This window comes from Eschrichtius robustus, chromosome 12, assembly GCF_028021215.1.
Source record: "Eschrichtius robustus isolate mEscRob2 chromosome 12, mEscRob2.pri, whole genome shotgun sequence".
NCBI lineage: Eukaryota > Metazoa > Chordata > Mammalia > Artiodactyla > Eschrichtiidae > Eschrichtius > Eschrichtius robustus.
This window is the reverse complement of record NC_090835.1, coordinates 51,931,131-51,953,967: the sequence shown is the minus strand read 5'-3', so window position 1 is coordinate 51,953,967 and position 22,837 is coordinate 51,931,131. Positions and strand designations below refer to the sequence as shown.

Below are 22,837 nucleotides of genomic sequence, written 5' to 3'. Positions count from 1 at the left end.
AGTTTTATTTGGGAGACTTGTTGAAAGTTTTTAATTTGTGTGGCATTTCTAAATTTTTAAATAGTTTATACAAAATACTTTAAACATTCTTGTACTAAAGTTTTTACAAGTCAAATAATATGGTAAGATTTGCTTTAAAATACTCCAGGAGAAAAAGTATGTGTGTATTGGGGTTGGGGTTGGGAAGTGAGGGTAGATGAACCAAGAAGGGCAAAAGGCTAAAAACTGCTGATGGGTGTATGGGAGTTCCTTGTGTTATTCTCTCTAGTTTTGTGTGTACTGAAAATTTCTCTAATCTAGAATTGAAAAATTTTGTATTGGATTGCAATACATAATTTAAAAGAGGCTAAGTTCTTTTTAACCTTCATGTGTGGAATATTTTAGAGTAGAGTGAGATGCAGTTTTTAATTAAGTAAACTTTTTATTCGTGTATAACATACATACATAAAAGTGAACAGTATTATGTGTATAGCTTGAATCTTCAGAAAGTGAATATATGTGTATAACCACCACCCAAATCAAGAAATAAAACATTGTCTCATTTTATCCTGGAAAGGTAACCATTCTCCTACTTTTGTCATCATGGAATAGTTTTAAATTTTATATTCTGGGAAACCTGTAGAGCTTACTTTGTTGCCTTTACTTCTCTTGGCTTATTTGATGATCATTATTAAGTATCTGTTCTGTTCAAGCCATTGTGTGTTTGTAAAGATGAGTAAGATTGTGTTTTCTGAAGAAGACAGTACGTATTCAGTTACTGAGGCAGAATGACCATTTGAAATATCCTAGTGCCAGTATCTTACTTTCAAAAAAGAAAATTTTATGGTCCACAAAAAGGAAAAGGAATTGGTTGGTTAGAGAAGATAGTATTTTAGATGGGTTGAAGCTTTTGTCCTTTTCTTCACTGTGGATTTTTCTTTGAAAGAGACAATATTTAATGAGATCCAGGAAGGTAACATGAATTTCTTTTCTTTTTTTTCTCTTTTTATCAAGATCTGCTTGACATTTACCTGGAAGGATGCTTTTGATAAAGGTTCACTTTTTGGAGGATCTGTAAAATTGGGTATGTAATTTTTAAATAAAAAATGATAGGAAATTTGTTCTAAATACTTTGTATTGTTTTAGGTTTCTAAAATTGCTCTCCTAACGACTCTTTGTAAATAATAAAAATTTTTATGTTTTCTTTTTAACTTCAACTTTTAATGAAATTTCCGAATATTTGTAGAGAGCCTACACCTTGCCAGGCACTGTCCTAGTTTTAAAAATAAATAAGATAGTTGTACTCAGTCAGGTTGGGAAGGTAGCTATCATTCTAAAATATTGTAGAGAGTATATTAGTCTGTGAACAAACTTATGGGAGCATAGATGGGGAAGTAGTTAATTCTGCCTGTTTGAATGCAAGTGATGTTTGAGTGAGGCCTTGAAGGATGAATTTGGTTTTTCCAGGTAGAAAATAACATTACAGGTAGAATATTATAACTGAAAGTCACAAGGCTTTTTGATCTACCAGCTCATCACGTGAACCTTTCTGTGTGTTAACTTTCTCCTCTGTGAAGTGGGGAATAGTACTGTGAAGTACTGTTTATTTCATTGGGTTCTTCTGTGGATTAAATGAGTGTAAAGTCCTTAGAACAAGGCTCAATAACTATTAGCTACAATCAATAATATGAGTATTATATTACATATGAAATACATATATATAATGTGTATGCATCATAGAATATATACTATATAATATTATATAACAATGTCATATAGTATGTTACTATATGTAGTACATATTGATATAATTATTGTTAAGGCTTGAAACCTTAGGTGAACTGGGGATTATGGAGGGTGAAGACATTGGAGAGTAGATTGTGAAGAGCTCCAAGTGTACTGTGAATTTGTGCTCTTCCCTCTTATATGTTTATAGCTTATTCCACCCGGGCACTGTGGAAGGGGCTTTACACATATTATCTTACTAAATTCCTTCTCAGCCCAATGAGGAAAGGCACTGTTATCACCAGTTGCACAAACTGGTTTAGAAAGATTAAGTGACTTTCTAAGATCATATGGCAAAGACTTAATGAAGCCAGATATAACTCCAGAAAGCCTAAGTCCAGAGACTAGAGAGAAACAGACCAGTTAGACTGGTGAGAGATGAAAAGATTTGACTAGGTGTAGTGTATGTGGGTCAAGGAAGGGATGGGTTTGAGAGAGGGTTCAGAGATGAAACTGATGGATCTGCTGGCTGGCTGTCAGAAGAAAGAGTACGAGTTGATGTTTGACTCTAAGGTTTGTAACTTGGTTTGACCTGTGGCTAATTATTCCTTTCAATGGACAGGTTGAGTTTGACTTTTCTGTGTTATATCTGGGTAGAAGTTTCTCTTTGGCATTTAGAAATAATATACTTAAAGCTCAAAAGAGGTCGAGATGTAGATTTGGGAACAATTTTCATTAAATGATAATAAATTTATCTCCTCTGTTAGATTGTAGATTGGGAAAAATATGAAAGCCAAGCTAGGGAATACAACGTTCAGGGGAACGAGAAGAAGAGGTTCCTGGGAATGAGGTTGAGAAAAGACTTTCAGATCTCAGAGGAACCAGGGTAAAACAGAGACAATGGGATTGAATGCCGGAAGAGTTTCAGAGATTGTGTGCAGTGGTTCCCAAACCTGGCTGCATATTACAGTTACCTGGGGAAAATGTTAGAAATACAGATTATATCTTTACAGACAAAGATACAGGATGCCAGATGTGATAGGAGGACATTTCAGGGTGGGCCACTGGAATTGATATCTTTGAAAATACCTTCAGGTGACTCTGATGTCGAAATGTCATTGACAGAGTCATTGTGGCGGAGGTCAAGAAATAGAAGGTTGTAGAATTCACTGGATTTGGCAGAGAAAGAAGTGTCACTAGGGGCATGCTGAAGTCAGATTGCATCACGTCGAGGGGTGGACTGGAAGTGAGGAAGTGCAAGCAGCGTGTGTGGGTTGCTCACTTCAGAAAATATACAGTGAAGAGCTGGGGACGAAGGGAACGTTACGCTGAGAGGGAGGCAAGGTCAAGAAAAGGACTCCTAGTGCTGCTGTGACAAGCAAGTTGTTTGGCTGAGAATAAGGAGCAGGTAGCAGGAGAACCAGGAGACACTTAAGTGAGATAGGTTAAATTGATGAACTGAGGTCCTAGAGGAATTGGGACACAAAAAATTGAGAGCGTAAGTAAAGCAGGAGGTAGATCATCAAGGCACTTCTAGTAGCAAATATTGGGAATTAAATGTCCATCACTAATGTTTTGGTTAAATAAAACACAGGCTGCCCATTCATTAGAATATTGTGTAATTTAGAATATTAAGAATGATAATGCAAATACATATTTGTTGACACGTACATCTGTGTCCGTTGAATATCCAATAAAAGGCCTGTTACAGGTGAGAGCTGCTGCCTTGAATTCATGTAACTCGGGGCCCCAGAGCTGGTCTCTTTGGAACACCTTTTGTATAGAAACCAGGGTGATTGCTGCTTCCTGGAGTTGTGCATTCCAGGCACCCTGAATATGATATAGTGTACTATTTGTGAAAAATTGGGTATGTGAACATGTATGTACTTATTTGTCAAGATATTCACCAAAAATTAGTGGGTAACTCTGGGAGGATATTGAGTGATTTTTAATTTATTTTCTTTTGTGTGTGTGTGTGTGTAAACAATTGTTTGAATTTTAGAACAACTATTTTTATTTATAATCAAGCTGTTGTCATTTTGAAAAGCTTAATGAAAAAGAAGAGCTCAGGTAAAAAAACAAGAATGAAGTTCAATATTAAGCAAAAAGAGCTCTTTGAAGAAAGGAGAGTTGAACATTTATTTTAAAAAAACCCTGATTTAAGTTTAGATGTGATAGAAGAAATCATAAAGGAAAAAAGATTTAATTACAAGAAAAAGTTTTCACAAAATCTCTTATACATGAGAAATTGTCAAAATAAAATGACAGACAACAGCCTGGGATGATAATGTTTATAGGAAATATAATAGGCTGGCATGTATATCTTGTATATAAAAAGTTTACTTCTATCTGTTGCTTGGAATATATTTCATTCTTCTTTAAGTCCACTGACTCTCTGTCGTATATGCTGGATGAGTTGCTTCATATTTAGACTATGACTTTCTTGTATGGCTCTGTGTGCGTGTGTGTGTGTTTTTAGAAGTTTTAATTGCTCCACCACCACACACATTCTGTGCTTTTATGATATTCTCAAGACTTTCCAAACTCTTGGTCTTATTATTTATCTCTCTGGACTCACCTTTTCCTGAGTGACTCTTCTGTTCCCTTTGGCCTCGTCTGTTTTCTTGCTTGAATCTGGACTGTTTGCTATCTAAGGCTGCTGTATAACTATTATCCTTTAGTTTAGAGCCATTGTTTTCTGGATATTGTGTCTTCCTGTTTTGCCGGAATATACTCTTAAGTAACTTTCTCAGAAAAGGTCAAATTTCTGAATCTCTTCTTTGTGGAAATGTCTGTATTTTGCCCTCACATGAATTTGGTTTGAAATTCTGCTTAGGTCAAAAACCTTGGAGTCACTCTTGACATTGTTTCACTTCATTCCCCACATTCAGTGAATTCATCAGCAAATCCTATCAGATTTTCTTTTGAAAGATATTAAAAATCCAGTCACTTCTCAGCACCTCTGCTCGTGCCGTTCTGGTCAGAGCCACCATCACCCCTCGCACTTATTGCAGCAGCTACCTGTCCTAATCTCTGGCCTCCACCACTGCTGCTTCCCCACAGTCTTTTGTCCACCGGGCGGGCTGAATGTGTCTCTGTTCAAAACTCTGTTGACTTCTTGCCTCACTCAGAGTAAAAGCTAAAGCTTTACAGCAGAGTTGGCTCTCTTACCTCCCTGACATCATTGCTTCCCATTTAGTCTCTTCTTCCCCTTTTTTTTAGCCATACTGGCTTTAATATATGTTGAATTAATTAGAATCATGTTTCTTCAGAACCTGAAGGCATTGTTCCCGTGCCTTTTACTATCCAGTGTTACTGATGAAAAGTCTGCTGAGTATTCTTTTGTAGGTGACCTGTTTCTTTTTTCTTGGGAAGATTTTTTACAGTTTTCTCTTTATTCTTCATGGTTAGAAACCTCAAAAGATCTAATTGGCTTTCATTTGGGGTATGGCATTTTATTGTTGGCCCTTTCAGTTTGAAGACTCATTTTCTCCCTTCAGCCCTGGGAAATTTTCATACATTTCTTCGATAATTTCTTCTTCATTTTTTCCTCTCTTCTGTTCAGAATGCTGTATTAACCAATGTTGATTGTTCTGAGCTACTCACTCACAACTTTTACACGTTTCATTTTGTTTTCTCTTTATGGGCTGCCTAGATATTTTCTAACCTTTCTTTTGAAAAACTTTTAGCAATCAAGTTTTTAATTTCCAGGGGCTTTTTCTTATTCATGGATTGTTCTTTTTTAAATAATATCCTGTACTTGTTTATGGATGTACCATCTTTGAATCTCTTTAAGGATGTTAATGTGGATCTTTGAAATGTTTTCTATTATTGGAATTGTTTACTCTGGGCTCAAATTTTCAGTTCACCTTGATCTTTATTTTGCTGCATGTTCTACTCATATCCTGGTTATTCTAGATTTTTAATACATTTATTTAAGAAAGTAGGTTAGAGTAGCTGGTGTGTATGTCTGCTTTACTTTATGGTGAGGAGGCTAGAATTAGGTTGGAGGCAAGCTAAAAGCTGACCATAATTACGAGGGAGACTACTAAAGTGCTACATAACAAGGAGGGTTTCACTTTATGGCACTATTGTGTGGCACAAACACACAGCTGTAGTGTTGTTCTGATTTTCCTAGATGGTTTGTTCAGTATTTTTTGTAAGAAGCCTTCTGATTATTTTGCTTGGTGTTCAATACCTGGCACATTATGTAAGACCTTGAATGTCACTATGATTAAATTTGTTCTTTTTTTAAAATTTTTTTGTGGTTAAAAAAACCTGTAACATAAAATTTACTATCTTAACCAATTTTTAAAAATTCTTTATTTTTTTTTTTGGCCGCACCGCATGGTTTGCGGAATCTTAGTTCCCCAACCAGGGATCGAACCTGAGCCCCAGCAGTGAAAGCTCCAGTCCTAATCACTGGACCGCCAGACAATTCCCTGTCTTAACCAATATTAAGTGTACAGTTCAGAGGTGTTAAGTATATTCACATTGTTGTGAAACAGATCTCCAGAACTTTTTGATCTTGCAAATCTGAAACTCTCTACCCTTTAAACAACAACTCCCCTTTTCACCCTTTCCCCAGTACTTGGTAACCACCATTCTACTTTCTGTTTCTGTGAGTTTGCCTACTTTAGACACCTCATATAGGTGGGATCATAGAGTGTCTTTTTGTGACTAGCTTGCTTCACTTAGTATAATGTCCTCAAGGTTCATCCATGTTGCAGCATGAGACCTGATTTCCTTCCTTTTTAAGGCTAATATTCCATTATAAGTGCACACCACATTTTGTTTCTGTTCATGAATCAATGGACACTTGAGTTACTTCCACCTTTTGGCTATTATGAATAATTCTGCTACAAACATGGGTGTACAAATATCTCTGAGAATGAGACCCTGCTTTCAGTTCTTTTGGGTTTATGCCCGGAAGTGGAATTGTTGGATTATCTAGTAATTTTATTTCTAATTTTTTGAGGGACCTCCATACTGTTTTCTACATGGCTGCAACATTTTACATTCCCACCAACAGTACACAGTGGTCCTAATTTCTCCACATGCCTGCCAACAACTGTTATTTTCCATTTTGTTTGATAGTAGCTATCCCAGTGGATGTGAGGTGTGTAGATTCTTGGTCAGAATTGTATTTTAACCATATAATCTTCCATACCTCTGAGAGATGTATTAGCTGGCCTTCCATGTCTCACTCCTTTACGCTAGGAGGTGCTTCCATTGGCATAGGTTTGTAGTAGTGAGGAACTGGTTTGAATGTCATGGGAAGATATCATTTTGAGAGAGGTGATGGAAAAATGGAAAGAATTTATTCTAATTGAATTTGAAATGACTTGAATGACTTCTTATTTTGAATCTGACTAATAGCAGTGTGGACGTAAAGGGAAGGAAAGATTAATTTATTGATCCTTGAGTTTTAGGTGATGAGAATATTGTTGTGGAAATAGATGCCTGGCAGGGCAGCTAGGAATATGGGAGTGGTATTATGGGTCAGAAAACAGGTCTGGAAACTTGTTTTTGTGCGAGCCAGTGGGATAGAGGTCATAGTATTTCTCTTTGAAATATTCATTTTCTTTAGAACAAAAATCATCTGATAAATTTTTCCTTCTCAATTTTTTACAGCTCTTGCAAGCCTAGGATATGAAAAGAGCTGTGTGTTGTTCAATTGTGCAGCCTTAGCTAGCCAGATTGCAGCGGAACAGAACCTGGATAATGATGAAGGATTGAAAATCGCTGCTAAGCATTATCAGGTATGCAGAACAGTAGTTACTACATAACCATCAACACTAAGTTGGATTAAATTGAAAATAGTTTGCATTTAGGTTTATAAATGTTTCTTTACACGCAGATGCTTTCTTGAAAAATAATGTACTTTTTAATGAATTGATACATTTTTTTTTCTTGTTTTTTTTTTTGATACATATTTTTGAAGCCCTTAGATAAACTACTTACTTGTGGACCCAGCTCTGTTTTTCCTCACCATTGTATACCCAGCACCTAGCACAGTGCCTGGCACATAATAAAGGCTCAGTAGATGTTGGGAGAACAAATGATTAAATGTTTTGAGGTGAAATCCTTGGCAAGTCCCTTTTAAATGAATGACCTCATTTAAAATATTTGTACGTTATTTTTACATAATTTTTCTTAGAGAGACACACTAAAAATTTTACCAGTGTCACAAAAATTAAGACCTCTTGGCAAGAAAATTTTAACTCTGAGCTTGTGGAGCGATCATAGTTAAATGTGGTCAGATGTGTAATGTTCTTAAGTTAGCTAAATTTAGATTTTAGATACAATCATTTACTAATATGGCATATTATTTGGGAGCAGTATGTTATTTACTCAGCTTTTCTTTTTTGTTTCAATTTAAAAAACAGTAAGTGATTATTGTTAAGTGATATCTATAATTATGTTTTCATGTTTTATATTCCTTTATAATTTACAGAGTATGTTGATGTTCACATAAACTTTTTGATGCATGTTATATAATGCCATTTTCATTTTACAGACGAGACTAAAGGGCAGAAGTGTTAATAAAGTGGTAGATTGGGGTGTCAGGTGTTCTGATTCCAAATTTTATGGAATTCCAAATGCTTCTTATACTGTCCCTCATGGCTCTGGAATTTGCTTGTCTCAGAGGTGGAGTTTGATCTTTCCCATTGTTTAAGTTTAGAAGAGAGGTGAAGAATGCTGTTCTAACAAAGTGAGAGGAAAATGTACTTTAGGCACACAACATGTTCCCAATTTTAGATGGGCACAGATGGCAAGCATGGTGCATATACCTTTCCTTTGTGAGGCTATAAATGGCAAATATTTTAAAATGTGAAAGTGAAGTAAAATTTTATTTAATTTTCCATTCATTGTAACTCCATTAGTTGGCATGTGAAATCTTAGAGGGCATTCTGAGTTACTGAGGATATGTTCCATTCTGTGAGTCACCTCTGTGATTCACAGCAGGGTACCCTAGTGTGATGGAAAGAGATCCTAGATCCCTGTCTAGGCTGTTTGCTGCCAAGAAGCTCTGTGCCCTTGGCTAAGTGCTTTAAACTCTGTAGGTCTCCAGTCCATATTTGTGAATGAGAGACTGGATCCCTTGCAGTTCTAGTCTGTGATTCTGTGAGTTTACTAAGCAAGTCAGCTGATCACTCCTTGGAGACATTCTAGTTTTATGATACTTCATGACTGCAGCAATCATTGAGTTTACTTCAGTACAGTTAACCTTGAGTTAGCTCTGTGTAGCGTAGCTGCATAACCCCCAGCACATTTAAAAAAAAAAATTTATTTATTTGTTTGGTTGCACTGGGTGTTGTGGCTCACCAGCTCCTTAGTTGCGGCTCCAGGGCTCCTTAGTTGTGGCACGTGGGCTCCTTAGTTGTGGCATGCGAACTCTTAGTTACAGCATGCATGTGGGATCTAGTTCCCCGACTAGGGATCGAACCCAGGCCCCCTGCATTGGGAGTGCAGAGTCTTATCCACTGCAGTACCAGGGAAGTGCCCCCCAGCACTTTTTAATCCCAGACTGCCACCTTTCTTTTTCCCAGGGTTATTTATTTCATAAAAGCGAAGTTATTTTAGTGTTAACCTCAGCGAAATATAATTGAGAAGAAAAATCTGATGGGGAACATTTCAGCAGGGAGCTCTGAAAGCCAAATAAAAAATCCGCAGCAATGGATAGTCATGCTGTTCCCCAGAGGACTAGGTATCAGTACTATTTAAGGTTTCCCCTAAGTATGGCATGTTTAATTATTTGAGAGGTGAATTTGGGACCAAAGCAAGAGCATTTCAGGACTAAAAACATTTTAATAATGTTTTTTTCCCTGCCTTTGTTCTCATGTTAGTTTTGAGGAAGTATTTCTAAAAAGTTAATCAATTTGTCCCATCAGTTTACTTTGTTTGTTACTGCACTTGACTTTAATGTATGTTAAATCTCTTGTTCTATAGTGTTTTAGAAAACTGTCCTTATTGTCTATAGGTCAGATGTAAGTGGTTTTGTGTGTAACAGTAGAAAATTGTCTTGCTGAATTCTTACAGATTTAAAAGAAATTCTTTTCTCTCCTCTAGTTTGCTAGTGGTGCCTTTTTGCATATTAAAGAGACAGTTTTATCTGCCTTGAATAGAGAGCCTACTGTGGACATATCTCCAGATACCGTTGGGACTCTCAGTCTTATCATGCTGGCACAGGCCCAAGAAGTATTCTTTTTAAAAGCCACAAGAGGTAATTCCAGTTTGTCCTCTATTTTGTTGCATGTGAAAAGAAGTGACAGGCTTTTAAAATAAGAAGGTGATTGTAATATGTTCAACATAGAACTTTCCTCTTTGAATTTGACCCACGGATTATTGAAAATTTTCAGCTTTCCTTTTCTGACCTTAAGGTGGTACAAATGCACATTTAAGAATGTAGGCTGTGTTTGAAGTCTTTTATGAAATATATAGTTACTGTCTTAAAACACTGAACTCTGGAATAGTATTTATATAGGTTTGTAATATGTCAAAAATTCGTTCATTCAGCAAATAAGTATTGGGTACAACTGTGTGCCAATCCCTGTGATAGGCTCTAGATAGAGTTAGCAGACAAACAAGATTTCTGTTTTCTGGAAGCTTACAATTTATTGTGGGGGAGGTGATAAACAAGAAATTAAGTGGCCAAGGTAATTTTAGAGAGAGATAATTGCTATGAAGAAAATAAGATGTGATAATGACTGGTGGTCTGGCAGTTGGGTAAGGATGTAGGGGGAGTCATGCTATTTTAGATTCATCATTCAGGAAGAGTTTCTTTGAGGAGGCCTTGTTTAAACCAGACTTAACTGATAAGAAGGAGCCATCCAGGCAGAGTCCCTGGCCCTGTGAATGAGGGAATAAGAACAATTCTTATAAGGCATGTGAGTTAGTATGAGAAATTAGAATAAGACTGAATATGTAAGTACAGAGAAATTGAAAATAAGGGAGCAGTCCATCAGGTGGAAGCTAAATGAACTGGAAAAGTTTTTCTTTTAAAATAACAGCTTATATTGAGGTAGAATTCATAAACAATAAAATTTACCCTTTTAAAGTATACAATTCATTAGTTTTCAGTGTATTCAGAGTTTTGCAACAATCACCATTATCTTATTTTAGAACGTTATCATTACCCCCAAAAGAAACCCCATACCCACTGTCAGTCACTCTCCATTCCCCTTTTCCCCCAGCTTCATTAGTTTTCAGTGTATTCAGAGTTTTGCAACAATCACCATTATCTTATTTTAGAATGTTATCATTACCCCCAAAAGAAACCCCATACCCACTGTCAGTCACTCTCCATTCCCCTTTTTCCCCAGCTTCTAGCAACTGCTGATCTATTCTGACTCTTTGGATCTGCCTGTGGAATAATTAAGTTGTATGCAGAAGAATTGATTTCATCCATAAGAATTTTTTAAGACAAATGTACAAACTTGTGATCTCAATGTCTATACTGAGTTATTATGATATATCAGATTATTTTATATTTATTTTCATTATAATGGTCAATTTAATATTTTATTCCAGATAAAATGAAAGATGCTATCATAGCTAAATTGGCTAATCAGGCTGCAGATTATTTTGGTGATGCTTTTAAACAGTGTCAGTACAAAGATACTCTCCCCAAGGTCAGTTATTGTTTTTGTAAATACTTGGTTGTTTTGCATGTGGAAATATTTGGACATTTTTGTGTATAAGAAGCAAATTAAAAATTATGTTTTATAAAGAAATTTGAAATTTAAGGAGAGGCATTTGAAGAGTATATTTGTAGAAACAGTTTTTTATTTAAGATGCATGACGAATTCTCTTTCATATTTAGGGGATGCCTTTGCTTCCACTCTTTACTAAACTTGTTTTTCCAAGCTAAAACTCTTGCTGGAAAATTTTGAACACCTGTCTCCAGTAATTTTATCAGATAAGGGCATTGTGTAGTTTTGAATCATTGGTTATTTGGTACAGCATGAGTACTTGAGCATGTTGATTATTCACCCTTTTAATTATTGTCCTGTTTTCTTAAAGATGAATCTTAAAGCGCAAAAACAGACATAAAGACAAAAGGAAAAGGAAACTTAACAAATTCATCCAGTACTTTGATTAGAATTAAGTTTTGCCAACAGGGCTAGAAAATTGGGCTGCTATTGGACAGCTAAGGAAAACAACCATCTAAAACCATATATCACAGGAAGTATTAATTGTTTTAATATAAACCTTTCTGAAGTGGCATTTGAAGAGACTAGTCAGTGATGATCATTTGTAAATGACAAAGCAGATGATTAGACTAAGAAGTAAATTCAGAATGCTTAAAAACGGAAACTTACAGACTGAAATGTAGTACGATTCAACTGCTTTCTCTCAGAAATGTTCAAGGAATTAGTTTTGTCTGTATGATAGCAAATGGTATTTGTTACATGCTCTTTTGTAGGGAAATTTATTGATTTATAAGTCATTCAGGAATCTTTATAAATTATGAAATTACAGACAGTTTTGTGGTGAAATAAAAAAGCACGTAAGTACATCAACACATTAGTCAGAATATGAGCACTAGGGAATTTGAAGATTCCTGGAGATTTAAAATTCACCAAGAGATCAGTAGAAATTTGCCCAGGACTCTTGGGTAGTAATAGTGTTGCTCTTAAAAAGAGACTTGGGATCTCCTCTCACCTTTTTTTCATCTGGAAGACCTCATGATCAGCTGCACAGTGTACCGTTACATCCTGTTGGGCCATTAGTTCAGTCCTGTCCCGGAGAGAAGAATGTCACCTACAAAGACTTGGAAACTACCTCTGCACCAATCCTGGTATTCCTTGAAAATCTCCTGTTTAAGTACCAAGTTGCTCCAGACTTACCTTGAGAACTGGCATGAGTGCAGTTTGAGATTTAGATGTCTTTTATTTTTTGCCTTTTTACTAATAAAGCTCATAAGGTATTTTCATATTCTAGTTATAAAACTGGAATATCTGCAAGTAGTGACCCAGGAAGCTAGGAAATTATTCACTGGGAGACAGGAAAGCTCACAAGGTAGTAATTCAGTTTTTGATTCTCTTATTTTTTTGTCTAGACAGTGATTGTCTAGTATATTTCTTGGATATTATATGGCATGTACTTCCTAAAAACAATGAGGTTATAGGCTAGGATTTGACATTTTAGAAGATCCTCTACTGCTTTTTTGGTTCATGTTGTTGGATCTTCTAAAATTAATTTTGACTGGAATTTTTTTCAAAACAAATTAGGGCAAAATAGCACTTTATCATATTAGTCATTAGCTTAGTGCATTTGTCTGTTTGCTATGTGTTTTTGAGTATGTGATACTGAGTAATTTTTATATGGCTAAAAATCATCTTTATTAAAAAAGTCTCTTAGGACATGAATTTAAGTGGGAACTTACTTTACTGTCTTTTGTCTTTTAAACACGTTGAAACAGTCCTATAGAGCAATTTCATTAGTATATGTGAGTAATGGTGGTTTAGTTAACTCTTAAGGGCTGGGTAAGGGCTCACAAGAAAGCTTCTAAAGCCCTGTGCTTGGTGTTCCTCTGTGAATGTCCATTCTACTTCTCTTTCTAATGCATGCTTTCCTTTCTTCTTTGTAAACAAAATGTTGACTTCATGGCTTAATTAAAGTGAATTGTAAAAGCTTAATTGGCTTCATTTAACAGTTAAAAAAGAAAAGAACCCAAACCTTAATTCTAATTGGAAGAAAAAAACTGAATTCATTGAATCCAGTCCGTGCAAAATCATGTGGTCTTCTCTGTTTACACCTGACTAACCTATCTCTAAACCATTAATGGGGTGATTCTAATTTCTGTCTCCTTTTCCTTTTTCTTCCTGCATCCCATGTTGTCTGTGGTGGTTTGTGTGGTTGGACTCTCCCCTGGTCAGTATTTTTATTTCCAGGAGGTGTTCCCTGTCTTGGCTGCAAAGCACTGTATCATGCAGGCCTATGCTGAGTACCACCAGTCTATCCTGGCAAAACAGCAGAAGAAATTTGGAGAAGAGATTGCAAGGTTACAGGTGAGTTTTTCAGAAATAAATATTTAAGTAACTTGGATTTCTCGTTTTTTTTTTTTTAATAAATTTATTTATTTATTTATTTATTTTTGGCTGTGTTGGGTCTTCGTTTCTGTGCGAGGGCTTTCTCCAGTTGCAGCGAGTGGGGGCCACTCTTCATCATGGTGCGCGGGCTTCTCACTGTCGCAGCCTCTCCCGTTGCGGAGCACAGGCTCCAGACGCGCAGGCTCAGTAGTTGTGGCTCACGGGCTTAGTTGCTCCGCGGCATGTGGGATCTTCCCAGACCAGGGCTCGAACCCATGTTCCCTGCATTGACAGGCAGATTCCAACCACTGCGCCACCAGGGAAGCCCGGATTTCTCTTTTTTTTTAGTGAGATTCCCAAGTTTGCTCGTAAAAATCTTTCCCACTCATTTCCCCTGTCAACAGAGTCAGGTGATTGTTTTTATTTTCTAGGCTATACCTACTGTGTGCTTTTTGAAGTCTCACATTTTATCTAAAAATTTCATGCAAAATTTGCATTCAGTTTTCTTTTATTTATCCATGTTTATTTTAATATAAAATATTCTAAATTAATTATATGCTCCAGAAAGGATGTGGAGTACTTAACTTGTGGCCTAGCCTTGGTCTAAATTGGGACATACAATTCCACAGCTTGAAAAGGACAGTGGTAATAGATACATAAATAGATTTGGTAATCAACAGAGTACCTTCTATGCTGTTGTATCAGCACTGGGTGTGTGAGAAACTTGATGGGACATCTGGGGCAACTTCGCAGAAGGGGCAAGGGCTGTTTACATGAGTTGTTTGTGTTTTGAGGGTTGGTAAGCAGAGGGTAGGAAGAGGACTGTTAAGGAAATTTAAATATGGACTGGTTTTAGAAGATACTATTCAAGTCTTATTTAGGAAGTTCAGTTTAATTAGTCTTCTCATGAGAAAAGAAACCCAAGTTTTTTGGTTTTTTTTTTTTAATGCATTTTTATTACTAGGGGTATAGAAGCCTCTAGCGGTATTCTATTTTATTTTTTTTTTAAGAAAACATTATATTAATTAATTATTTATTTTTGGCTGTGTTGGGTCATCGTTTCTGTGTGAGGGCTTTCTCTAGTTGCGGCAAGTGGGGGCCGCTCTTCATCGCGGTGCGCGGGCCTCTCACTATCGCAGCCTCTCTTGTTGCGGAGCACAGGCTCCAGACGTGCAGGCTCAGTAGTTGTGGCTCACGGGCCTAGTTGCTCCGTGGCATGTGGGATCTTCCCAGACCAGGGCTCGAACCCGTGTCCCCTGCATTGGCAGGCAGATTCTCAACCACTGTGCCACCAGGGAAGCCCGAAACCCAAGTTTTATAAAAAATAAAACGTATGCTTGTATTATACTCCACACCTCCACACTGACAAAATCAGAGAGGGGCACACTCAGATTATCAAACATTTTATTTTTCCAGGGATTCACTTTGATTGTAATAACTTAGCATCATATGAAAGCATTATATGAAAATGCTTCTGAGAATGCGGTTTCTGGGGGAGAGATTTTTTTGGGGTAGCATATTTAAAGTATTAGGAGTATTAGGAGTTTTGACTGAAAGAAGAACACACAACATAAGAGTTGGAGTTTAAGTTTTATTCAGGGACTTTACTGAGGACTGTGGCCTGGGAGACAGCCTCTCAGTAGCTCTGGGGAACCACTCTGAAGAGGTAGGGGAGAAACCAGCTTATATATGATTTTGGCTAAGGAATATGTACAGTCGGTCAGGCTTACGTCTCAGTAACATTACTGCTAGTCACAAAGAACAGATACCTCAAGTTAATGATTTTAGTGCTTTTCTATGTATGGGAAGATGTGGGAATCTGGGTTCATTAAAATTCTTCCTGAGATATGCATCTAACTGTCTAAGGGGCCTGTTTTTCGAAAGCACAGAGTGCCTCATCTTGTTTTTCATCCTGAATTCCTCTCTCAGGGAGCAGTGTTGGTCAGCCACTGCAGTGGATAATGACTGGGTGATGAGCACTGCTGTTTGTTTTACAGAAGTTCAGCTTTTTTATTTTGGGGGAATTCTGGGACTGTTATATTCAAATAAGCCTTTATTCTCTATAAACCAGTTATGTAAGAGCTCCTTTTGAAATTTTAATCTAATTTTTAAAACCCCTCTGGAAAAAGGAAACTATTTCAAACTTGCACAACAAGAGATAGAGACTTTTTTCAGTTATAGACACACAAGCGTTTATAACTTCAGTTTTACACCTTTAGTCATAGGTCAGAAGTTAACATATAGAACACAAATACTTACTGATTCATATCTCCAAGGGCTGTTCCTCTTTCCATTAAGTATGAGATATTTTTCCACTTGATTTGAGCTGAGAAATAGGCAAACAGAACAAAACAGACAAAAAGGATGACAAGCAAGTCATATTCTCCGTAGTCTCTCCTTCTGCCCCATGTACCTGATGGTTGCACCATTCAATCAGCTTTGCAATCATTGTTAACAATAATGGGGAAAAACTTATTAGTCACGAGCAAACCAGAAATAAAAACAAAATCACAAGAGTCAGGAATATCACAACAGTAGGTAAAATAACAAAGGGAAAATTGCTGCTTGTGATTCACTTCTGGGGCCAAGAAAAGTTGTACCTGGACTTATACAGCTCATGAAGTGCGCTTATTGGACAGTGCAGTTCATTTGGCTCCAGAAGGTGGGTCCACTTGATCATCCTGGTGGAGTCTCTAAAGCTGCCAAGGTACAGTCTTCAAAAAGACATAAAAATACAGTTGACCCTTGAACAACACAGGCTTGAACTGTCCAAGTCCATTTATATGCAGGTTTATTTCAATGAATAAATATTTGGCTCTCCGTATTTTCAGGTTCTGAATTTATGGATTCAATCAAATGCTGGTCGTGTACTATGTTTAATCTGCAGATGCAGAGTCTGTGGGTATGGAGGGCCAACTGTGGGACTTGAGGATTTGGATTTTGGTGTCTGTGGCAGATCCTGGAACCAATCCCCCGCGGATACTGAGGGATGACTCTTTATAGATAAAAAAATGTGACTCAGAGTGAATACATATCAGAATTTATTTAATTCATTAATGAGGGACCTAATGAGATGATAAAACTGATTTTGTGAAAGTACTGTTTTTTTCTTTGTTATGATAGTAGCTTGTAGATATTAAGGAGATTGTTTATGCTTCTGTATGAATTTTATTTAAGTATTTACTATGGAAAATTTCAAAAAAATATATATAAAAGTAAGAATCATCAAATATCCATTACCCAGCTTCAGTGATTTTCAATATTTTGCTTTGCGTTTCATGTTTCCCCTTCCCCTCTTATTTTTTTGGAGTATTTTCAGCTGTCTTATGTATCATTTCATCCTTAAGTTACTTCAGTATATGTAAGTCTTAAAAAAACTAAAACCACAATGTCATCCTATCTAGCACAATTAATACTAATTAATAATTAATTCTAGTAATCTAATAGTATCCAAACATAGTTTAGCTTTCTCTGATTTTTTCTAACATGTGTTTTCACAGTTGGTTTGTTCAAATGAGGATTCATACATGGTCCTCATGTTGCATTTGGTTGATGTGTCTCATGAATTTTTAATTTGTAATGGCCTCTGCTCCCCAACTGCCATGTTGAATTGTCCTCACTTTTTCTTGTTTTGTATGTTTCTTACACTGATTTCTGTGATGTCTGTTATCTCTTTCATGTTCCTTGCATAAATATTACAGTCTTCCTTAAACTATTTTCGTATTTTTCTTCACTTTCTTTCCTGAGTTCTGCAGGTCCCGTTTCACATCCTCTTGCTATCTATCACCCCCTGTTAATCTGGGCCATCTGGTCCTCTGTTCATATTTTGTGTGTCTTTGGTACTGTGATTGCATCCTTAAGTTTTTAGCTTATTTTAGTTTTTTTAGTATGCTGTGTTCTTTGCTTTGTGGCAATATTTCTTTTTTTTTTTTGGCTGTGCTGCGAGGCTTGCGGGATTTTAGTTTCCCGACCAGGGATTGAACACGAGGCCACAGCAGTGAAAGTGCGAGTCCTAACCACTGGACTGCCAGGGAACTCCCTGTGGCAACGTTTCTTCAGTGAATTTTCATTATCTGTTGGAAGGTTAAACTGCTCTTTTTCATCCTTTTCCTTATGGTTTCTTAGTGTTGAGGCAGATGGGATGCCTTTTCAGTCACTTGTGTTTGAATGAGCTTGATTTTAGTCGGGGAATAGCAAGAGGTTCCTGGGTGGGGGAACCACAGGGTATCTTTCCAAGCCTACTTGTGTAGGGCCCTTCCTCCTCTCCTCCTCTCTGCTTCTCAAAGCCTGGCGTAGGAAGGATTCCACTTCTGTGCCTGTATTTCCCTGAGTTCCTCACAGCCTTTGCTTTTCCAGGTGATGCATCTACTTTCAGAGTTTGTATTTTGTTGACATTTTCTGAGTGCTCATCCCCTTTCCGCCTTCTCCCCACTTTCAGTCCTCTGTTCTGCTTCCCCCAGCATCCCTGCCCTTGTAATTATCTGCCTCTGTGCTCAGCAGGTCCTTGGGACTAGGCTCCTCAGTATTCCATTTTTCCTGTGACCCCTGGGTGGCTCCAGGCAGGCCATTTGGCTTTACCTTTATCTTTGAGCTGGCAGCTGTCACCTCATTGCATTTCATTGTTTTTAGATTTGCTTAATTAAGCACTTTGCCCTCAGGGTGGGGCCCTTAGCCTTCCCCTGTTTCTCCTGCTGTATTCAGCATTTCTTAAGCTCCTAATAATTTTTCAATTTGGGGGAACGTTTGACCACATTTACAAATCAAATTTGATGTACAGATCACTTTAAAAAGTGATTTAAATTTGTGCATTTTCCCATCTCTTGGTTTACACTAAAGGTATAGCTTTTGTTTTCTTTGTTTTGGTTATCCTTGTTTCTATTTCATGTTAATCTTGCACATATATTTTAAAATTTATTCCTGGATATTTTGTCTTCCTGTTGCTAGTAACAATGGATTTTTTCTTTAGTTATCTTTTCAAATTGGTGGTTGTTTATCTGTATTTGCTCTGTTGATTTTGAATCTAAGCTATCTCTTATTTAGAATAGTTAATTCTCTTAGCTTTTGCTGGTATACAAATATATACCAGCAAAAGCTGGTAAATAATAATTGTTCCTTTTCTTTTCTAAATTTTATACCTCTAATTTTATCCTTTTGTCTGGTTATTTTGACATGTTCTGTGTTCTATGTTCATGACGATACTGGTGATCTTTGTTTTATTTTGACTCTAGGAATGTTTCTTTTATTTTTCTGCTAAGCATGAGATTAGCTTTGGAGGTTAAGATTTTAACATGTTAAGGAACTGGGTATCTATTTTTATTTTACTAAAATTTAAAAAAAATGTCAAGAGTGAATATTTTATCAAATGATTTTTCAGCATCTTTAGAGATAATTCGATTTTTTAAACTTAAATTTATTATTTGGAGAATTATATAAGTAGGTTTTCTAATATTAAACCATTCTTGTAATCTTGTAATTTTGGTGTTTTAGACTTGCTTTATCTCTTCATGTGGTCGCTTTATATAGATGGTCTTTATATACCTGAGAATATTATGTATTCTCTAACTGTGGAAGCCAGGGTTCTCTCTGTCTGGTAAATCAAACTCATTAATTGTGTTGTTCAGATCTTCTGTAATCTTAACACATTTTTTGTTTACTCCATTTATTTCTGAGACAGGAATGTTAAAATCTTCCACTCTAATGCTGGGTAGATTTAGCAGTTTTTCATTATAATTGTTTATATAGATAAAGGCTTTTAAATACAATATTTAAGAGGTTTTACATCTTTCTGGCAAATTGGAAAGTGTTTTATACTGAATTTATCCCTAATAATGCTTTTGACTTTATTGTCTATTTTATCTGGTGTTACTATACCTAACACCACCTAAGTAATTTGAACCCTAACTTTATGTGAGGCATGTGTTCATCTTATGTATCACAAGGGCAGCCTTTAAAGAAAAAATTCCTATTGGTGCTGACACAGCATGCTTCCTTGTTGATTTCCTATGTTGCATAATTTTTTGCTGACTCACCCTTTTCATCACGGGTATAGCCCTTTGAGGTTCCTGCCTTCATGTGGAGGGTGAAAGGGATGTTTCTTAGTTTTCTGTCTTATGTAGTTTCAAGACCCCTGTCTTAAGTCTCTCTGAGAGCTTTTAATGCATTTTAATAGCTCGTCCTTTGGGTACAGAAATACCCAACAGTCAGAGCCAGCTTTCCTCAATGTCAGCTTATAGTTTTGATTTCTTTTATTTTCTTTGTAATTCATTCATGTCTTTAAAGGAATATCTGCTCTGTATTATTCTTCATTTTTTGATATTTTGGTATTTTGTGATGGGAGAATTTCTAGGCTGTTCTGTTGACCACATTTCTAGTAATGCCAGTCCTCAAAGATTTTTTAAAAAAACCAGTGCTTGGATACCTGGTTGAAAAAAAGAAAGAAAATATCTTTTTTTTTTTTTTTTTTTTTACATTTTCTTAACTAGCATGCAGCAGAATTGATTAAAACAGTGGCATCTCGCTATGATGAATACGTCAACGTGAAGGAATTTTCTGACAAAATCAACCGTGCCCTTACTGCAGCAAAGAAGGATAATGACTTCATTTATCATGATCGAGTTCCAGACCTTAAAGATCTAGACCCTATTGGCAAAGCCACACTTGTGAAATCTACGCCAGTCAGTGTACCCGTCAGCCAGAAATTCACTGGTATGTCAACTGTTCAGAGGCACTTTAATCTTATTTATTTTTTCTGCAGTTTAATCTACTTTTTGTAGCTAAAATCACATAATTGCGATTGTATGCTTTGAATATAATTTGCATTCATGTTGTTCAAAGTGAATATGAGAATAAAAATTACAGTGAAATTTTAAGATGGAAAGTAAATGGTAGTAAAGCATGAAGTATATATACAACAGAGTCAGAAAACTTGAAACTGTGTGTCTGAGTAATGATAATGACTTCAGTGAGCATTTGTCTTTTTGTTAACATTCGTTATTTAAGATTCTGCTAATAAAATAAACATACATAAACATGACTTTAAACATATAAACTTCTGGAGTCATGGTTGTATCAAATGTTATAATATCCTTGAATATTGTAGGTATATGCAATATTATGGTAGCCTCTAGCTGAGATGCCAAGGATAATATTCTAAGTTATTGGGTGGTTATTTTACAGTTGGCCATCTGTATCTGTGGTTCCACAGCCATGAATGCAAGCAACTGCTGACTGAAAAATATTCACATAAAAAAATTTCCAGAAAGTTCCAAACAGCAAAATTTGAATTTGCCATCCTCTGGCAACTATTTACATAGCATTTACATTGTATTAAGTATCATAAGTAAGCTAGAAATGATTTAAAGTGTTTGGGAGGATATGTGTAGGTTATATGCAAATACTGTGCCATTTTTTATAAGGGACTTGGGCATCCACGGATTTGATATCCGCCGGGGGTCCTGGAACCAATCCCCTGCAGATACCAAGGGACAACTGTACTTATTCCTATTTAACAAACACAAAGTGTCTACCATGTACCAGAAACTCTTTTCAGCACTTTACAAATATTAGCTCATTTATTTCTCAGAACAACTCCATGAGACAGGTACTATTATTATCCCCATTTGACTGATGAGGATACTGATGCAGAGTGGTTAAGTCATTTGCCCAAGGTTGCAGAGCCAGGAAGTGATAGAGCTGGAAACCATAGCACTGTGGCCCACTCAATCAGTTTCATCAACAAATAAGCATTGTTTTCTCCTGTGTAGATCTTCTTCACCAAAGATCCTTTAAACTTAATGACTAACACATCTTTAAAAGCTAAGAAAGTTAAGTTCAAAGAAAAAGCTTTCGTTATCATTGTCCACGAATATGGTGATCTAAAAATTCTCTTCATCATTGTATTTTCAATAGTGATTTAGTTTTGTTCTTTAAATATTTGTAGACTTTTAATGTGAATATTGGAAAGGAAATATGAGTAGTCACTTTACAGTTTGAGTTTTTGTCTTAAAGTTTTGTGGAAATTTTGATTTCTAATTTTAGATCTGTTTGAGAAGATGGTTCCTGTGTCAGTGCAGCAGTCTTTGGCTGCCTGTGGTCAGAGGAAAGCTGATTTAGTTAACAGATCAATTGCTCAAATGAGAGAAGCCACCACTTTGGCAAATGGGTAAGTAGAGCTTAACTTTCATAAATTTATCTCTAAAGTTCTGATGTTTTCTGATTGATTATTTATGAACGTTGTAGTTTTCTGAGCTCAGAGCTGAATGTCAAGGATATTTGAAATAACAAATATAGACACACACACACATTTCTTGGGGACACTATATTTACTGAACCCTGGCAAATGTATTATAGTTGGAAGAAATTTAATTACTGAAACAAAGTGAAAATATTTGACCATTAATTTGTATTTTAGGAGATATTTATTTGAGGGAAATGTGAAGTAGAAATGAACTTTCAAGGTTAAGATACATGTACATTCAGTATTCTGAAACAGTTTTTGTTTTTGGTGGATTGAAGACTAAGAAAATAATACGTTGTTTTAAAAAATATATTAAGTATAATTTTCACACAATAAAATACACCCATTTTAAGTGTATAGTTCAAATCTTTTTGATAAATATGTATACCCATGTAACTACCACCACCATGATCAAGATAGAGAACATATCCATCACCCTAAAAAATTCCCTCATGCCTTTCCATTCAATTCCTCCTCCTCTACCCTCTAGCCACTACTGATCTGCTCCCTGTCACCATAGGTTAGTTTTACCTTTTATACAATTTAATATAAATGTAATCATTATAGCATGTGCAATATGTACATGACAGTATATAGTACATTATATGCAGTAAATAGTACATTATATATGATATATATTGATAGTGCATTATATACAGTGTATAGTATTGCTACAGTATGTATAATATGCAATACTTGCAGTATGCACAGCATGTAACAGTATACATTAAAAATGTGTTGGGCTTCTTTCACTTAGCATAATCTATGTTTTATGTATGTTTGATTCTTTTTATTACTGAGCAGTATTCCTTTTTATGGTTAAATAGTTTGTTAATTCTTTCACCTTTTGATGGACGTT

At 36.1% G+C, this 22,837-nt stretch overlaps 1 protein-coding gene across 1 annotated transcript in view; it reads left to right on the top strand.

Annotated features, from left to right (window-relative positions):
- The window catches only part of PDCD6IP (programmed cell death 6 interacting protein), a 59,863-nt gene that overhangs the window by 14,491 nt on the left and 22,535 nt on the right, over nucleotides 1-22,837 (top strand). Inside the window, exons 3-9 of the mRNA XM_068556891.1 lie at nucleotides 994-1,063; nucleotides 7,339-7,466; nucleotides 9,778-9,931; nucleotides 11,239-11,339; nucleotides 13,605-13,721; nucleotides 20,225-20,447; nucleotides 21,780-21,903. Of these exons, the coding sequence (XP_068412992.1) occupies nucleotides 994-1,063; nucleotides 7,339-7,466; nucleotides 9,778-9,931; nucleotides 11,239-11,339; nucleotides 13,605-13,721; nucleotides 20,225-20,447; nucleotides 21,780-21,903 (917 nt within the window). The remainder of the gene's footprint in view (nucleotides 1-993; nucleotides 1,064-7,338; nucleotides 7,467-9,777; nucleotides 9,932-11,238; nucleotides 11,340-13,604; nucleotides 13,722-20,224; nucleotides 20,448-21,779; nucleotides 21,904-22,837) is intronic.